At 39.0% G+C, this 17,476-nt stretch overlaps 4 protein-coding genes across 5 annotated transcripts; 2 read left to right on the top strand and 2 right to left on the bottom strand.

The window, feature by feature from the left end:
• Positions 1-2,936: 2,936 nt before the first annotated feature.
• Positions 2,937-5,809, bottom strand: LOC126802704 (uncharacterized). The gene is made up of 6 exons (XM_050530371.1): positions 5,425-5,809; positions 4,709-4,868; positions 4,244-4,431; positions 4,023-4,146; positions 3,792-3,922; positions 2,937-3,320 (listed from the first exon to the last, which is right to left on the bottom strand). Exons 1-6 carry the CDS (start codon positions 5,650-5,652, stop codon positions 3,201-3,203), a joined length of 951 nt encoding a protein of 316 aa, XP_050386328.1. The 5' UTR covers positions 5,653-5,809; the 3' UTR covers positions 2,937-3,200.
• Positions 5,810-6,668: 859 nt separating this feature from the next.
• On the top strand, positions 6,669-7,334 carry LOC126803611 (B3 domain-containing protein At3g25182-like). Its single transcript, XM_050531393.1, has one exon. It carries the CDS (start codon positions 6,669-6,671, stop codon positions 7,332-7,334), a length of 666 nt encoding a protein of 221 aa, XP_050387350.1.
• Positions 7,335-8,697: 1,363 nt separating this feature from the next.
• LOC126802654 (uncharacterized) lies at positions 8,698-12,629 on the bottom strand. Of its 2 annotated transcripts, none has more exons than XM_050530308.1 (7): positions 12,192-12,629; positions 10,541-10,877; positions 10,361-10,454; positions 9,628-9,749; positions 9,338-9,490; positions 9,115-9,213; positions 8,698-9,030 (listed from the first exon to the last, which is right to left on the bottom strand). In XM_050530308.1, exons 1-7 carry the CDS (start codon positions 12,218-12,220, stop codon positions 8,971-8,973), a joined length of 894 nt encoding a protein of 297 aa, XP_050386265.1. In that variant the 5' UTR covers positions 12,221-12,629; the 3' UTR covers positions 8,698-8,970. The 2 variants fall into 2 exon arrangements, with proteins under 2 accessions (XP_050386265.1, XP_050386264.1); XM_050530307.1 differs by lacking the exon at positions 12,192-12,629 and adding an exon at positions 11,213-12,122.
• Positions 12,630-13,550: 921 nt separating this feature from the next.
• Positions 13,551-17,005, top strand: LOC126802106 (digalactosyldiacylglycerol synthase 2, chloroplastic). The gene is made up of 5 exons (XM_050529655.1): positions 13,551-13,665; positions 14,007-14,382; positions 14,597-14,863; positions 15,206-15,555; positions 16,241-17,005. The coding sequence occupies exons 2-5, from the start codon at positions 14,086-14,088 to the stop codon at positions 16,749-16,751; spliced, it is 1,425 nt and encodes a 474-aa protein (XP_050385612.1). The 5' UTR covers positions 13,551-13,665; positions 14,007-14,085; the 3' UTR covers positions 16,752-17,005.
• The last annotated feature ends 471 nt before the right edge of the window (positions 17,006-17,476 follow it).

The raw sequence follows: 17,476 nt of genomic DNA, 5'->3' as shown, positions 1-17,476 counted from the left end.
CTCGGCCCCCAGGGTATTAACTTTGTTGGGCGAGGCTCGCCTCCACGGCTCACCTCCCACATATCATCCGACATCGTATCCGTCTTACCAACATATCTTTCATAGGCTACTTGCCCACATCTGCCCACTATAGGCTTCCTTCCTTCTAGCACGGTGTCGCCATTCTGTGCTTGCTGGCAACTCTTTCCTTTGGGCAAGGTCGAACCCCTAACCTATGCCCACGTCGCTTTACTCCGTGGCCATTGCGCACCACGGGGTTCCGACACATCTTCCTTAAGCCCACAAGTTCGCCCATGCCGCTGGCATAAGGATCGCCCACGTACGAACCTCGCCACCTGCATGGACCCGCAATATCGGCCTACCGGCCAATACTGTCCATGAGACTTCCTGACTCATGGAAATGCATGCCACCACTCTTTGGTGACATCCGCCTGGCTCCTAGGTTCCCCAAGGTCCCCCAGGAGTGACTCGCTTAGTGCGCCATAAGGCCGGCACCGAAGGTGGTGGAGAGTTAGACACCAGGTACCCCCCCTTATAGAGCATATTGGAGAAAACTGGACTTTGCAGGAGGAAACATCAAATATCTGAGGAGGGGCAACTTCCATAATTAATTCATACAAGCTCATAAAAATATGCCGTCAAGTGCATTCAACTCTTTTCAACGTCCCGGACATTTTTCGTGTTCAGACTTTTCCCAAATTCCAAGCCTAAGTGCCTCGAACCTATAAGTTCATCTTAATTACGAAACTGCCACCTGGACATGCCACTGAACACCCAATCAGCCCGCAAACAGCCTGCATACTTGTCGCTCGACACCATCTCTTCGGCATAGCCCCTAGGAAGTGTCACGATGGCACACTCATTTGTGCGGCTCCTGACACCCTCCCCCACCTACAATGTCAATGCCCTTCATTGACAGACGCCTGCACTAACCTTGAGTGCAGCGCGTGACATCCTCCCCCACTTAATGTCAATGCTCTTCATTGACGTGCATCTCTTGTCCGCTTCTCGTTGGCTCTATAAGCATGCTTAAAATCATACTTCTTTCAATTACTGTTGTCCCTCCAACCTTGGAATCACATCTCGTGACGACCTTCTCGCGCCCACCTATGAACTTGGCTAGCGTGACTTGTCACAACCTTCTCGCGCCCACTCATGAACTTGGCAGCTGACACACCTTGGTCACAACCTTCTCGCGCCCACTCATGAACTTGGCAAATGACAAGTCTTCACCGCCTACTTGCGCCCATCTGTGAACTTGGCCAAAGACAACCTTCAACATTCACTCTTGCAACATGGTGTGTCTAAACCTTAGTCCAAAATGGTAACTTTGCTACATTTCTTCGTTTTCTAAGTCACGCTCTGTGTCAGTATCATCATCCAGCAGCAACAAGAGCTAATTTTTATCGAGCGACTACAATCACAGTTACAAAAAAGGGTTAGAGATATAGCTGGTGAATGTTTAAACTATCTTCATCGTGATTAATCTCTCACCTGCAAAAAGTTCAATGGATCAATACCTGAGGAAATTGGAGACTCCAATCATGATATGCCCTCAAGTCCTCAACTTGTCCAACCATGCTTTCACTGGCGAAGTACCATCATCACTAAGCAACTCGAGTCAGCTCGAGTCATTGGACCTCTCGAGAAATAAACTTAGCGGTCAAATCCCACCGGAGCTGACAAAACTAACTTTATTTGCATTCTTGAATCTCTCATATAATCAACTGATCGGGAAGATACCAAGCGGGGCTCAATTTTTTGAACATTAATTTGATGCCGTTTCCTTCGAAGGTAATGAGGGATTATGGGGGCCTCCTTTAACAGCAGATAATAGAGCATTGTTCCTGCCAAAACCTGAAGGAAACCATTCAAATCCTGGACATGAGATTGATTGGGATATTATCTGTCCTGAAATTTGGTGTGCCTGTGGGTTTGGGATTGCGATCGAGTCACATATGTTCTGCAAGAGACGGAGGAAAGGGTATTACAGAGCTATGCATAACATGCTTCTCAAGATATTCCCGCAGCGGGAACAAAGATCAAAGCAGACATGTTTTCGTGCATCAAAAATACTGGAGACGTTGAGAGTGGTTGTGATGAATCTGAAGATCAAAGCATGCAGCTGAGGTGTTTGATAATAAGCACTAAATCCATGCTTTGCTTCTGTGTATTTTCCAGTACGTTGTAATTGCGTTTTCATTATGTAAGACACAATAAGTAGATGTGGCAAACTTGCTAAATATTTGCATGTAACGTGTGGAAAGATTATAATTTGTTTTCCTGTGTTTATTGAAGTTGTACTGAATTACAGTGAACTCCAGTCTTAGTAGATGTTTTAACTCTAATTTAGGTAATGAAGAAGACTGGTTGGAATGACACTGAGATTTGTGCTGCTGCAGATGTCAAAACTCCCGACTGTATTCCCTACATTCTGTTATTAGGTGCAGAAGGAGATGGTGAAATTGGTGACCTGCAAATATATGTGGTGCCCTATATACAGCAGCCTTCTCGTTCACAACACACGAAGGCTTGGTACCACATGCAGTATGAGATCCTTATTTCAAAAGAATTAGTTCAGAGCCCCAGACAAGCAGAAGGAAGGGACGAAATAGAAAGAAGGGCTCTCATTCATTGGATTGCACTAATAAAATGTATTACTTGAGTTTATGTTGAAATTATATCTTACATCTCGGCGAACTTTGAAGTTCATCAGCATATCAGAATCCAAACCATCAAATTTAAAATTATTACATATCAGCACATATACTATAATTCAAGCAATAAAGTATATAAGTGCTTCCAACCTGCAAAATATTACTATAGACTATGGTCATACAAATGCCCATTTTTATGACCTTAGTAATATTCCTCGTTTCCAGCACCAATATCCATGTGATTACTAAAAAATAACTAAAGAATACATCTTCTCTCGATTAGAAACAAGCAAATCGTCATTTTGCTTCAATATATTTTCAAATTTTTTCATAATTGGTCTTGACAATCATGAGGTTTGGGATTTGGGGTCATGAGCATTTCGTTCTGAAACAAGTACAAATGAAAGATATATTTGAAGATTCTTGAGTAAAAGATACTCTATATAACACTACAACATTTTTACCCAATGTGAAGATTATGAGTATACTTCAGTATTATGAGACGGAAGCAACTTTCAAGTCCACCATGGCATCAAGACTTGGTCACAGTTCGAGTGTCAATCTGACACCATCACGAAACGAAACAGGATAAACACCAAGCGTCTGAACCAGCTTAGTTATATCCATGGATATGTCAGCAGGAGACCTAACTCCACGATCAACCTGGAGAAGAACATGACAGTGAGTTTTTTTTTTTTTTAGAAATAATAGTGACATATTCTTAGGTCTCATATAACAAAACTGGCTAGTAAGGAAACAAGGTATTGTAAAGGATGAAGGCTGTAACCTTGATTGTTTATTGATTTACATTTTTGTAACATTCAATGATACTGAGCCATGACTAATTGACTATACTAATCCTAAATCCCTAGGAGCTTAAAAGATGATAGGCTTTTTGTTGGTAAGCATACACAACAGAATGAACAGATCCTTATCCTAATTATTGGCAGAAAGAGGAGAGAAAGCATACGGCTGGACACTGTAGTTGCATGTTTTTTTATCATAGAGGAGATGTCCAGACCAGGGCAAAGTGAATACAAGCAACTTGAAAGTTGAAACGGATGGGTCAGGTATAGAAGTCCTTATATATCAACCATAATAGAACATGAGATAAAATGTGGCAAGTATACATACCGATGATGCGGATACAGATTTAATTAATGAGAGGTTGTATCCCCTTATATCAGCAACCGTCTCAGCCATTTGAACACGGGATACCCTGTCTGGTCCACCAACATTCAGTAGCAATTTTCTTTGCTTGGCCTCTGCAAACATTTCAGTGAATTACACGAGTTGAAGACATAAGTCCACATTTATTAAAATAAAAAAAGACATATTGCAGGCATGAGTATAGAAACTTCATACCTGATATCCATGTCTTGGACAAAGCAAGTATAACTGCTACAACATCCTTTACATACACAGGGCACCGAAACTCGTCATGAAAAAATTCCGTTGTATTTCCTTTGGAGAGGACACCATCAACCCACTACATCAACTCCAATTTCAATATTTCATAGTGTCTCCAAGCTAATCTGCTAACGAAGTGGCAGTCACAATTTAAGGTATGTTTGTCTTTTACTAACCTGAATCGGGAGAGATTTTGAAACTGGTGAGATTGTCTGTGGCCCAAAGATGATACTGCTTCTCAAAATTGCATAGTTTGAGCATTTCTCAGTAATGAACTGCTCAGCTGCCACTTTTGATTTGCCATAAGTATTTACTGGAACAACTTCATCATCTTCCTTGTAAAAGGACTTCACCCCTTCATAAACTGATGGAAATTTACATCAGTCCTATCTATGTAATTACCGCAATTGCAGACCAACAAGGGTCTTTAACAATAAAAGGTACGTAAAGTAATCAAAAGTCTAAATCTATATCACAAGTTATCTGATGGCTTTAGCTGAGTAATAAATATGTGCAATAGTGGTTCTTGCCAGTTACCAGTCTCCCTTGTTTACTTTTATTAGTGTCCATCTTTACCAAGAAAAACAGAACTGGACATATAAACAAATTACTGTATACGAAAACAATTAGGAGTCATATACCTTGATCAGTTGACAAATGGATCAGAAGATAATTACTCTCTTCTAAGCTCAATAACCAATTAATTAGAGAAGATGGCATATTAACTGACATAGCTGCAGCAGGATCCATTTCACAGGCACGAGGAACCGAAAGTGCAGCACAGTTTACTACCACATCAGGCTGGTGATTCAAATCAATAAACCTCTCAGCGTTTAAAGTTGTTTACTTGAACAAAAATATTAAATGGCATACCAGAAAGCAAGTTCTTTTAGCACCAAAGACATTGCAGGTGTCCTAAACAACTAGTGGCATATAAAATTGAGCAAAAGGAATGCAATGATCCACATAACTCATTCAAGCTAGATTATTGCAGTCAAGCTGCATACATCAGATTGGGAATCTAACTGAATACACCTCTCAGCACTAGAAAGTTGTGTACTTGATTGTTTTAGCATGTTCAGAGAATTTAAGTTCCCTTAATCAACTAATGGCTCATGATGTTTAAGAACCACAAACGCGTTACAGAAGGTTTCAGTTCCGAATTATCTAATACAACAAAACCCATTAAAGCTAGTGGGCTAGTGCATTGCAGTTAAGGTATAAGCTTACAATATTGGTCTTCCTTAAAACCCATTACTCCAAATCACAGCTACCACAATATGTTAGGAATACTAATCAGTATAGCTAATCAAAATCAAACATACACAATAAAAAGCTTAATGGGGTGAGAACTGACCGAACCAAACTGTTGAGAAATGGCTTCAAATCCAATGCCAGTCTTCAAATCCACAGAGAAAGGCAGCACACTAGGAAATGCATTGAGCAGAGCTTGGGGAGGAAGACTAGAGTGGTGGGTAAATGCAAGATCACAAGGAAGAGTATCCTGAATCCCTGAAAAGCCTTGCAACACATGCTGTCCCAAGTAGCCTGTTCCTCCAACTACCAAAACTCTCTTCCTACTCATCCTATTTGCTCTGCTTGTGTGTGGAAATGAGGGAGATTTGGCAGTGAATCTGATTTGGGTTTTGCTTTTGGGGTGGTAGCAAAAGCCAAGAGGTTCAGATCAATTGGGTTATGAGGAAATTTCTGTTGTCAGTGTCACTTGTTTGAAAGACTCATTTGTTCCCGGTGTGTTTCACGCATTTGGTTTTAACTTTTAAGAACCAAAGAAACCAGGTTTGGACCAAAAACTACTTTCAGTAAATCAATAATCTTTTACTTTTACATGAAGTTTTTAACTTTTTTTTTCCGAAATTTATTAAATATTCGAATATTCATATTGCAGATTGAAACCCCCAATACGACCAACGACGTCGTTTATTTACGAAGATTTCCCACCGGAAGGCCAGAGATTTCACTCAATATTATACTTGTTCAACCGTTGCGAGAGATGAGAGAGCAGCTTGAAGCCCAAGGTTTCCTTTCCTTACTTGAGTCGGCTTAGGAAAACACTTCTCAAAGTTGTAATCAAATCAATAATAAACCTTCCTTTCCCCAATCTCTCATCCTCCTTGCTTGCTTCCTCAATTCTCCATCTTCATCTCTGCAAAGTGCAAACCCATTCCTTTCTCTCATACAAACTCACAATCTCTACTGTAGGGCTTGTTTGGATTATGATGGGTACTCTGGTCAGCTTTTCAAGTCTCAGGTATCGCCAAGATCAAGAAAAGAAGGGAACTTTGGGCACAGAAACAGTCATGGATGACAAGAAATCTTATGAGGATTGGTCTGCGCTTCATATGTTGGTCGAGGTTTCCTGCAGAGTTAGCCAAGAAGGGAAGAAGGGTATGTGTTTGTTGTCCTTGCTGCGTCAACAGGTGTGCCCTAAGAAGCAAAGGTCACCACCCCGTGTCAGAAGTCCTCAAATGACGACGAGCCCTATCCCTAACGTCATTGCTTCTGGTGGTTCTTCTGATCAAGAAAACAGAAGAACTGATTGTAAGGGTTTGGGAAGAAAACGAAAGTTAAGTTTTGTTTGTCATGAGGATAAAGACTCGGAGAGAGTCGAAGAAAAAGAAGAAGAAGAGAAGATCTATGATGGAGATGGACAAGGGTCTGTATCAACCACCCCCCGATTTGCCTGAAGAGTACAAGAAAATGATGAATGGGGCGAAGGCCGAGTTGGTGATACAGAAGCAGTTGTTTACGAGTGATATGAAACCTGACCAAAACCGGTTGTCGTTGCCGTGGCAGCAGATTTTGTGCAAGGAGTTTCTGAGACCTAATGAGATAGAAAGCCTTGAGTTGCCGAAGACGTTCCTCAAGGTTCCATTAATCGACCCGAAGTTGGGAAAGGAAGTGATTTCTGTAAGTATGTGGCAGATGTCGAGCTCGGAGGAGAAAACCGTTGTGTTGTATTCGAATTGGAATTATATTGTTACGAAGAATGGTCTGGTTAGAGGTGATCTGATTCAAATCTGGTCGTTTCGGAATGACGAGGATCGACTTCAGTTGGCACTTGTGGTGCTGAAGAGAGCCGGGAAGTGCGAAAATGGGGTTGTGGCGGAGAGAGCCGAGAAGCGTGAAAATGGCGTGGAAGGGAGAACCACTGCAGGAAGTGGTAGTGTGAGCGATGTCAGTGAGGACAGTGCCGGTGCAAGCCACAAAGGGAGAACATGCATGTCTGAAAATCAGATTTATATGTAGTGCTAGCAAGAGTGAGAGTAGTAGTACATCTGACTTATTGAGTCAATGAGGAAAGAAACCCATCTTTTGTGATTTGTGCATACTCTTCGATTCTGATGGAATAGGTAATTGTAAATGAGTTTGGTATTGTTGGACTTGGTAAATGCAGCTTTCTGTTGAGTTTGCGGTAGCTCTTTGGTTTTTTTTTTTAATGATAAACATACTTATGTGTTATGTTTTATAAAATTTATTTTGTGGGGTCTGAGTAGCTATTACATACTCATCTGATTTGATTACGCAAAAGACAAGAGAGGTCATCAGTAAAACTGAAAACTAGCATGCCGTATAGAACTATTCTTTAGTACTAGGGGACGCTTACTTATTCCTAAAATTTGCCTATTCTATGACTTAAATGAGCATATCAATATGCAACATAACTCTCTAAACTTTCTCTTCACCCTTTACACAAGGGCCTGGATCAAGATCTTTAGCTTGGAGACTTGGATCATCTCCGACCTGAACTTCCATCGCCGGCGGAATCCCCTGCAAACGAACCCAAAAATATAACCAATTTATTGGAATGGACATTGGAGACTTCAGACTTCTCTAAAAGACAGTGTTTTCGATCCTTTGCAAGATCAAAACTGAAGACATAGTGCGACGAGTCTCGGGGCTCAACACTAAAGTGGCGGCAAAGCTTCCAGATCGGACGAAACTTGTCTTGTAGATCCTTGATCTTCACCGGCTTGGTGGTGAGGGTTTTGGCCAAGAAGAGGGGATTATTTGGAGCGGTGGATTATCCAAAGGATCCATGAACGATACATCAATGATGTTGCCGCTAGCAAGTGCCACAGATTGGACAAAACTAGCCATGAACACCTCAAGGCTCGACATGGTGATCAATAAAGGGGAATATGTGTTTGTGAAGGGGAAGAGATGTTTGTGAGAGAGCAAAATAGTAAAACTAGGTTGAATAGAGTTAGGGTTTACAGAACCCTAACATGGGAAACGGCTACCATGGGGAGCGGCTACTAGGGTTTACCTAATAGTAAATTATGTCGCGATAGCTCTTTGGTAGTTGATTGTCTTTCTTTAGTATTCATATCGACTTATCTAGTTGTTTGTTTTTGCTTCAATGACTTTCTTTTGTTCATTGCCTCTTAATAGCCTTTATTTACCCAAAAAGTAAGTTTCTTTTTACTTAGGTTATTGATATTACATTTTATCCACCCAGTTTGAAATACTTCAGAATTTGAAGCTATTTCCTTGATTTATCTTTCACAGATTCACCTCAAGTCTGGAACTAGAAGTTTCAAATTTCGCCAATAAATTGTGATGTACAGTTACAAGTCCACATGATATTTGACACTTTAAAACTTGAGATTTTCCTTCTTTTTTTTTTCCCAATTCAAATACTCACAGTTGTGTATTTCAGCAATATCACACTCAATAGCAAACTTCATTGAACATATGGCCTTTCTACCTCTATTAATACAAAGGGAATCCTAACATTCAGCTACTTATGGGCAAAACTACGGTATATTAGAATCCTACTCTATCAATAGTTAGAGACAAGTGCAGAAATATCTCTTTTTCGATCCTTTCCACTGTTTGATTGTGGTTTATCATAGCAATCCACTGCAACTTATATCCAACTTCAGTTCAGCTGCTCGACCTCAGGCTGAGTATGAGACTTCTCTATTAAAAACTTGATTTTCTATTAAGATAACAAAGGGCAGCAGAGTCAGTGTCTAAAATTGGGGAAGCTGAACAAGAAGTAAAAGCAGAAGATGAATTCCACCTTTACAGATTTATTGACTTCTTCAATTCTATTGAGCAACAATTCACTAGGTAGTATGCTTCTACGTTCTATTGGAGCATAGCGTGGTGAAGCTGTCATCTGCATAAAATAGGCAAAAAGATTTAGGACATGTACCTTACAAAGCTGGCCTGAGCAAGAACATATGGTAGGGAAGAAAAAACACAGAATGAAATAATTTAGTTAAATAATGAATATCTTATACCTTTACGCTTTTAGCTGGTGATCTCAGAATTGGTGGTTCAGTCAAGGATGCAGTACGAGCCATGCTCATGCTCTCCGCTTCTGTAGTTACCACATTAGGCTTCCAACTTATTCCACTGTCTTGTATAACTTTTGAAGCTTCTGCTATGACGACCTACTCATCACCAATCAACAAATACTAACATTAGAAGGTTTCTTTAATGAGCATGTAGACTAAGCAATTTTAACCACAAAACAGTCTCAATATTCTAATTCAAAGAAAACGAGAAACTATGGGACAGTTTTAATTACCTTCCTCAAATCACTAGGGTTAGAAACCCCCTGAACCTGTAGTTCATCAACAGCTGCTGCTTTTCCACAAGCTATACTTTCAATTCGAAAGGTATGAATTCCATATCTTGACTGCAAGCAACCTATTCTTAACATAACATAAATGGAATAACTGGTTTTTAATTCACAAAATTATGGAAACCAAAATACAATTAGTCTTCACTCTTCAAAAGGAACAGTTGTTTTGCACAGTATAATTTGGCATAGGGAAAAGAATTTTCAGATATTCATAATGAACCCACTCATATGGTTATGGAATATTGCAAATAAATTACATACTTCCATCCATCTTATAGTTCATACTTTATGGTGCAAGGCATTTGAGAAATCTTGCTGTGATATTGAACAGGGTCCATTCAGCATAGCTGTATAAGTTCTAGTAGGATGCTTATTTTTCTTTTTCCTTGCACTATATTCCCTTATCGCACAAGAGCAATAAAAAACATAAGCAAAGTTTGTATTTGCAATTTGGCCTTGCACCCAAAAGCTCTACAGTGACTTGATTCTAGACCATTTAGGCATTTACTCTCCCATTCAACTGCTTGGAGCCAAAAAATTGAACATAATAATAAAATTTATGTGTTTCAGCCATATCAAGCATAAATTCAATATATGAAGAAAAACTAGGACTAATAATGTAGTTTAAAGATGTTGATATATAAGAAAATTAGAGAAGGTTATATGGCAGGAGTACCTTGTTCAATAATGATGTCAATAACCAGGGAAAGGGGCACATGTCTCTCAATTGTAGTGATTCCCAAGAAGGGTACATAAGAAGGCCTTGACACCTTCAACGAAAGGGAAAAAAGAAGAATTAGAACTAGAATCACATTTATGCGAGATGAATTGATGAAGTAACTGATACTGTACATACCTTGTAGACTATTTCACTAGGTGTAACATATAGCTTTCGGGAGGAGATGTCCTTCTGGAGGATATATCTCTTAAAAGGTAGATATAACAGCATGATGATCCCAACTCCCCACGCTAAAACTAGCATCAGTGATATTGATAGCCATATAACAGTGTCATACTTGATGATATTTTTGGCAAGCTCTTCAAAGGATGCTGTGTATAGTACTGGCTCAGAACAATCTGCAGTGTCGTCATCACCCAACTCAGATTCAGCATAAGGAAGTAGTTGATCCCTTGATGACCGAGATTCAGAAAGACCATCTGTATGACCCAGCAACATCTCTCCAAGCTCAAAACTAGTAGTACAAAATATAAAGAATATTAGGTTCAATATTCAAAGATGTTAATTTTTTCATTTCAATGCATTGTATCATTACACTTGTTGCATTGGCCCACAAAATTTCTCGTGAATCAAATTAGAAGTGATAATCAATTTGAGATGCAAAATGATGCTCACTGCAAACACACACACACACACACACACACACTCAGTATGTAGCATACACGCCTCAAAGCACAAAGAGTGACTGGACACTCATTCACTCGACACACCCTCTAATAGTCAAATAGCAATGGCCTCTGCATCAATTCAACAACTTAAATGCCAGGTATTTTGTTCTGTAATGCTTACTAGTTGAGCAGTTCATGCAAACTTTGCTCTAGTCTTGTTCCAAATGCAAACTGCCCAAAAATCATGCATCCAGTATTAATTAAAAGAATAAGGCTTATGGAACTGCCTTCTACCTTGATTACTAAATTGCTCCTCCCTGATGTTAATCTTATAGACAATAATTAAATAAAAATATGTCAAAAAAGGTATTTTAAGTTAAAACTTCTCACGTTTGTTGAAAACCCAGTGTCATAGTCATAGGCAGTTATTACATATCCTCCCACATTCTCCTATGTTTCAGGTTCCTTCTCTATCACAAATTCCCACAACAAGAGTTTGAGAACAATCACTGAATCTTGACAATGAGAGGGCCAGACAATGAGTTTGATTCACTGAAGCCCAGATTGTTTAATTAATCAAGTTATGTACTTTCTATTTTCTTATTTCTTCCATTGACAGTGGAGAGCAAGACATTTTTTTTTCCAGTTCTTCTTACATTAAATTGGAGTTCAATTACATACACACAACTACTTTAAATTCTTTCATGTTGTTTAGTATGATTGTTGTCCAAATTTGATTAATTTACACTCATGAGCGCGCAACAACTAAAACATATCATAAAAGAAGAGGGAAAACTATGCACATATATATATATATATGTATAGATAAAGTATATGTATATATTTCCTAAAAGAAAAGACAATCCAGGTGCAGGGTTAATTAATATCTCTAATTCACTTTATTTTTCTTTTTCAGTGTAGGGTTGAAGAGTTGATATTATATGATTGCTAGACGATTTACCTAGCGAGTGACAGATAAAATAAATTGAACGACGCATGGGCGGGCGTTCTCACGCGCGCATAGAGCGTGTAGAAAAGGCTAGTTGTAATAACATCCAAAAGCATTTCAAAGTGCCAACATTACATTAGTATCTGAGATTTGTATATATTGAGAGACTACCGTAGAGTATAAAATTATGATGCAAAATTTTCTTTCTCACCCAACATTGAACAAAGGCCTCCACAACATAGGTTATCAAAACATATCTGACTTACTGCAGTCATATTTCGCCCTGAAATCGATTGGTTTCCAAATTACAAACATTTCCCCAAATTGGAGAAGTAGTGGTCACAAGTAGAACACTTAAAGAAAGCAATTGCATTGTAAGAAGCTTCAACTCTAGTTACAACTTTCCTAAAGCAATTCAGAGCTTAACTATTGTATGCTTCTTAAAATAAAGCAAACAGACCAAAAACCCAGATCAAACATGCACTTCTTATAACAAAGATTCCAGCTTTAACAACAAAGCAATCAACTTCAATTGAAACTCTGAACTTACAAACACATCAAGTTTAATCACTCAATAGTCAGTACAAATTGCAAACAAGGATTTGAATACAAAAGGCATGACCCAGATGAACATTGACCCAATCAAAGAATAACCCAGAGAGCGATCACAGAGTGAGAAATGAAAGATTAAATGGAAAAGAGGGAGTTATTTAATACCTGGGAAAGCTTTTTCCTGATTTTGAAGAGCTCAGTACGAAAATCTGGGGCTTTATTACCGAATGTTGCGCTGGATTCTCTGTGTGGGGTGTTTTCGTAATTTCTGACTGACAACCTCGGTGAAAAATTGGTTCAAAACAACCAGTCCTTGTGCTCTGTTTGTCTCATGCAATTTTCCAGCTCCGACATGTGTTGGCATTTAGGAGTGGCGTGATAAAGTCTTCTTCTTTTCTTTTTCTCAAAACATTTCTTAAAAATAAGAGAGCTAAACTCAGCTCGTTCAATGAGTGACGATGAATTTCAACCAAAACTTTCACGTATATTCCCTACTTAGAGAGTGAAGTTGGTTTGGTGGAGCAAATATCTGTCAGTGTGTTTTGAACTATTTTCTCAAGTTATATGCCAATGTATGTTCAAATTTTTGAAATGTTTTTCTGCTCGACTTTTAGTACCGTGACCACATTATTCTTTTGTGGCGTCCTAAGATATGTTAGTCTAACTTGTGTTATTATCATGTGTAGCCAATTTTATATTGTCCAGACTACTTGTAATAATCTTTTGGCATCAATACATTTGATTCTAAGCAAATGCTAATGGCAAGTTGGCAGCTCATTGAAGAAAACATTACATCTGAGCATAACAAACACGGCCTTAAATGTTCATAACGATTTGAATTGAATAATGGCGCACCAAAACGTTCTACGAGGCCAGCGAAGAGACAGATGAAACCGTAGGAACAGTAAAACCTTAAAAAAAAAAAAAGAAGAAGAAAACAACCCAACACGACGTCGTATCGCGCAATGCCCCCCAAACAAATTTCCGTGTGAAAAGTCAATATTTTCCACTCACGCAACCCAAACCCAAACCCAACCACCTCCAATTTCTCCTCTCTCTCTCTCTCTCTCTCCTCGCCGGAAATCGCCTTCCGATTCCGAGCTTCATTTCCGGCGAGCCTCACGAGTTCCAAGGTAAACACTCTTCTCATAACTCTCCGATTGTTCGCGTAGTAATATAGCCTTTGATTTAACACCTGTTCATGTAGTTATCAATCCATTTGAGTCGATTCGATTACATTTCTTCGATGAATTCGTATATCAAATTTGCTTATTTTGATCTCAAAATTCAATTTTTGTTAATTTTTCAAGCTAAAGAAGACTAATAGTAGAAAAATTGGTTTGGTATGTCCAATTAGGAACTATGAACTATTCCATTGTTGATTTCTGATACCATTGAGGTGTTCCTTTACCAGGTTTTATTGATGCGTAGGTTGAGTAATAATAGTTCATTGTTATGTCTTAATTCTGTTCAGATTACGATTCGTTTGTGTATGCGAGTTGTGAGTGAGAGAGAGAATAATAGTGTGAGAGGATCCGCGGTTGGTTGCGTTTATGACTGATGATTGGATGGATAAGAAGCGGAATATTGCGATTTTCACGACTGCGAGCCTTCCATGGATGACAGGGACTGCTGTCAATCCTTTGTTCCGTGCGGCGTATCTTGCGAGAGATGGGGAGAGGACTGTTAGTTTGGTTGTGCCTTGGTTGTCTTTGAAGGATCAGAAGCGTGTGTATCCGAACAACATCACATTTGACTTACCGGCTGAGCAAGAGATTTATATTCGTCACTGGCTTCATGAGAGGACTGGATTCGGATCTGAGTTCAGTTTGCTTTTTTATCCTGGAAAGGTAAATATTATTGGAATACCATGGTAATTGCACAAATCAACTTTACAACTAGATGACTAATGCTCTGGAGTCATGGACATTCAGGTTGTCCCATATGTTCAGTGTTCTTGTACTCAAAGCAAAATAATTTTTTTTAAATATGAAGTGTGGCTTCTTTTTTCCTTACATCCCTTTTTATGACATAGGATCAACTTTGACATCACTCCTGTTGCAGTTTTCCTTAGACAAACGGAGCATTCTTGCAGTCGGAGATATTTCTGATGTAATTCCTGATGAAAAGGCGGATATTGCTATCCTTGAGGAACCTGAGCACCTGACGTGGTATCATCATGGGAAGAGATGGAAAATTAAGTTCAGGCTGGTTATAGGAATCATCCACACTAATTATTTGGAATATGTGAGGAGGGAGAAGAATGGAAGAATGCAAGCATTTTTGCTGAAATATCTAAATAATTGGGTTGTCGGTATATACTGTCATAAGGTAAATCTTGATTAATGCTACATGTACTATTCGGTCAGTGATGTACTGTTTTGTTTGCTTCAATTTTAATGTCACCTATCCTTTTCTTTATTTTGCTATAAGATGTCCTATTCTTTCTTTAAAAAAAAAAGATGTAATGTCTTTACCGTACGAGCTGTTACTATATAATAGCAGTACTATTGTGGGAGAGAGAGATTTCGATATACTTCTTGAGTGTACTGCTCTTCCACTTTATGCCCTACAATCAATTATTACATTAGCTTTTCTAAGATTGGATATGGTGTCTTTTGTAGTCATAATTTTGATATATTTGCTAATAGATTCCACCTATGCTTTCTGTAGGTAATCAGATTATCTGCTGCCACCCAAGAGTATCCTCAGTCGATCATTTGCAATGTACATGGTGTCAACCCCAAGTTTCTTGAGATAGGCAAGAAAAAGCTAGAGCAGCAACAAAATGGAATCCAGGCCTTCAGCAAAGGTGCCTACTATATTGGGAAAATGGTGTGGAGTAAAGGCTACAAGGAGCTGCTCAGGCTTCTTCAAGACCATCAAAAGGAATTAGCTGGACTTGAGGTTGATTTATATGGAACTGGGGAGGACTCTGATCAAGTTCAGGTAGCTGCTGAGAAATTGGAACTGGCTGTTAGAGTCCATCCTGGGCGTGATCATGCCGATCATATATTCCATGAGTAAGCATTCTGCCTTTCTCTTCTGCTTCCTCATGGTATAAATCTAATATGAAATAACATTCAGATAACAAAAATGTAGTTCTTAAGAAATGGGCTTAGCAACATCCATGATTCATCTAGAAGCAGGCTAGTCTTGAAACTTGAGATTCTTGACTTCCTTTTTTTTCGGATAGAAGTTTTATGGGATGTGCCACTTTTGGGATTGGCTTCTTGGCTTAGAATCACAAGAACACTGAGTTCATAGATTTGATAGAAGACCCTTAAAGGTTTCTATATGTCTGAAAGGTAACATGGCTTACATCAATGTAACTTTTGAAAATACCTATTTTTGCCTTTCCCTAGGTTTGTATGATGCAACATATATGTGATACCTAGAAACCTATTGATGTGATGCTACTTGTTCTGCTCATCGACCAAACAGTGTTCATAAAAGCCTAATTTAAACCAGTTCTTTATTGACCCTCATTTTTGTCTCCATAAATGGGACTATAGGTATGAACTCATTTGTCTCATAATTGCCAGTTAGTTCAAGGGCAATTTAGTTACAATTGTGAATCTTGTCTTCGTCCAAGTACACCTCAATTATTTGAGGTTTCTTTATAGATTGTGAACTTTATTGGAATTTATCCTTTTCAGTACAAAGCTTTATGTGATTATTTACATATATTACTTTTTTTTTCTTCAGTTATAAAGTGTTTCTGAATCCAAGTACCACAGATGTCGTTTGCACGACCACAGCAGAAGCATTGGCAATGGGTAAAATTGTTGTATGTTCTGATCACCCCTCGAATGAGTTCTTCAAGCAGTTCCCAAATTGCCGAACATATGAGAATGGTGATGGGTTTGTCAAGCTCACACAGCAAGCACTGGCCGAACAGCCTGCACAGCTTACTGAGGCACAAAGGCATGAGCTTTCATGGGCGGCTGCCACTGAACGGTTTTTATCGTGTGCTGAGCTTGAAAAGGCATCGACAGCTAAACTGTCAAAAGCTCCTTCAAGTAACTTTATGTCTACGTCATTGAACTTGAGGGGTAAGATGGATACTGCGTCTGCATATGTGCATCATGTGGCATCTGGTTTTGAAGTGACACGGAGGATTTTTGGTGCAATCCCAAGGAGTATGCAACCAGATGAAGAGCAATGCAAGGAGCTTGGGCTTGCTGAACCTGCTGGCAAGCAAGGCTCAGGAAAATGAAATTGTCTGCTACTCTTGTAAAAATGTGAAATAGTTGGGTGGTGGTCCATTAGCATCAAGTGCAATCAAGACACTGAAGGTACACCAATTAAAAGCTGTAAAGGATTTTCTGTTTCACTGTTAATGAATTGGATAGGAAAGATCGAATGCATGATCAGTTATCACCATCGAGACGACTCAAAACAATGATTTACAGATGTGGAAATTGTTGAATAATTGCTATGTATATATAATGTAATCGTTGTGGAGTTGCACATATGTACTTATCACCATGTTTTCGTTCTGGAATGTTGTATTTCTTACTCGGCGTTGGAAAGCACTTGTTCAGGTCTCTGAAACTGTTTTGCTGGTAAGCTTTCAGGATGAAACACAACTAAACAATGGTGCCAACAATGGAGGATAGGTACTACGCCTTGTCGCTTTTTGCTCGGCATGTCCACGCCTAGTGAAAACTAGAAGAATAAATTGACAAAAATAGTGGCAAAATTGGGCTGAGTTTACACTATAATTTACAAAAATATGTGTAGTTATAGATGTGAAAAATTTGATAAAAATTGTGGCAAAAATGGACCGAGAATACAATATGGAATTTACAAGTTTATGTTGGGTTCCAGCCGGAAATTGATGGAGGAGAGGGCCGATGTCGTCATTACCTTGTCGGAGTTTTTGGTGCAGCTCTTGCTTATACTTTTGCCAAAGTCAGATTTTAATTGGATTGGATTCTA

Source organism: Argentina anserina, chromosome 7 (assembly GCF_933775445.1).
Source record: "Argentina anserina chromosome 7, drPotAnse1.1, whole genome shotgun sequence".
NCBI lineage: Eukaryota > Viridiplantae > Streptophyta > Magnoliopsida > Rosales > Rosaceae > Argentina > Argentina anserina.
The sequence above is the reverse complement of the archived record's forward strand: the minus strand, read 5'-3'. Positions and strand labels throughout refer to the sequence as shown.

Bases quoted from the DNA above. Each gene is read 5' to 3' on its own strand.
- LOC126802704 (XM_050530371.1), bottom strand. From the start codon at position 5,652: ATGAGTAGGAAGAGAGTTTTGGTAGTTGGAGGAACAGGCTACTTGGGA. The intron at 4,147-4,243 runs GTTAGTAAAAGA...GAGTTGATGTAG, and splicing joins CAAAATCTCTCCCGATTCAG to TGGGTTGATGGTGTCCTCTC. The intron at 3,321-3,791 runs GTATGTATACTT...GTTCTTCTCCAG, and splicing joins AATCTGTATCCGCATCATCG to GTTGATCGTGGAGTTAGGTC.
- LOC126803611 (XM_050531393.1), top strand. From the start codon at position 6,669: ATGAGGATAAAGACTCGGAGAGAGTCGAAGAAAAAGAAGAAGAAGAGA.
- LOC126802654 (XM_050530307.1), bottom strand. From the start codon at position 11,277: ATGATTTTTGGGCAGTTTGCATTTGGAACAAGACTAGAGCAAAGTTTG. The intron at 10,455-10,540 runs GTATGTACAGTA...CTTTCGTTGAAG, and splicing joins CTAGTGAAATAGTCTACAAG to GTGTCAAGGCCTTCTTATGT. The intron at 9,031-9,114 runs GTGGAATTCATC...TTATCTTAATAG, and splicing joins AAGTCAATAAATCTGTAAAG to AAAATCAAGTTTTTAATAGA.
- LOC126802106 (XM_050529655.1), top strand. From the start codon at position 14,086: ATGACTGATGATTGGATGGATAAGAAGCGGAATATTGCGATTTTCACG. The intron at 14,383-14,596 runs GTAAATATTATT...CTCCTGTTGCAG, and splicing joins TGCTTTTTTATCCTGGAAAG to TTTTCCTTAGACAAACGGAG. The intron at 15,556-16,240 runs GTAAGCATTCTG...TTTTTTCTTCAG, and splicing joins GCCGATCATATATTCCATGA to TTATAAAGTGTTTCTGAATC.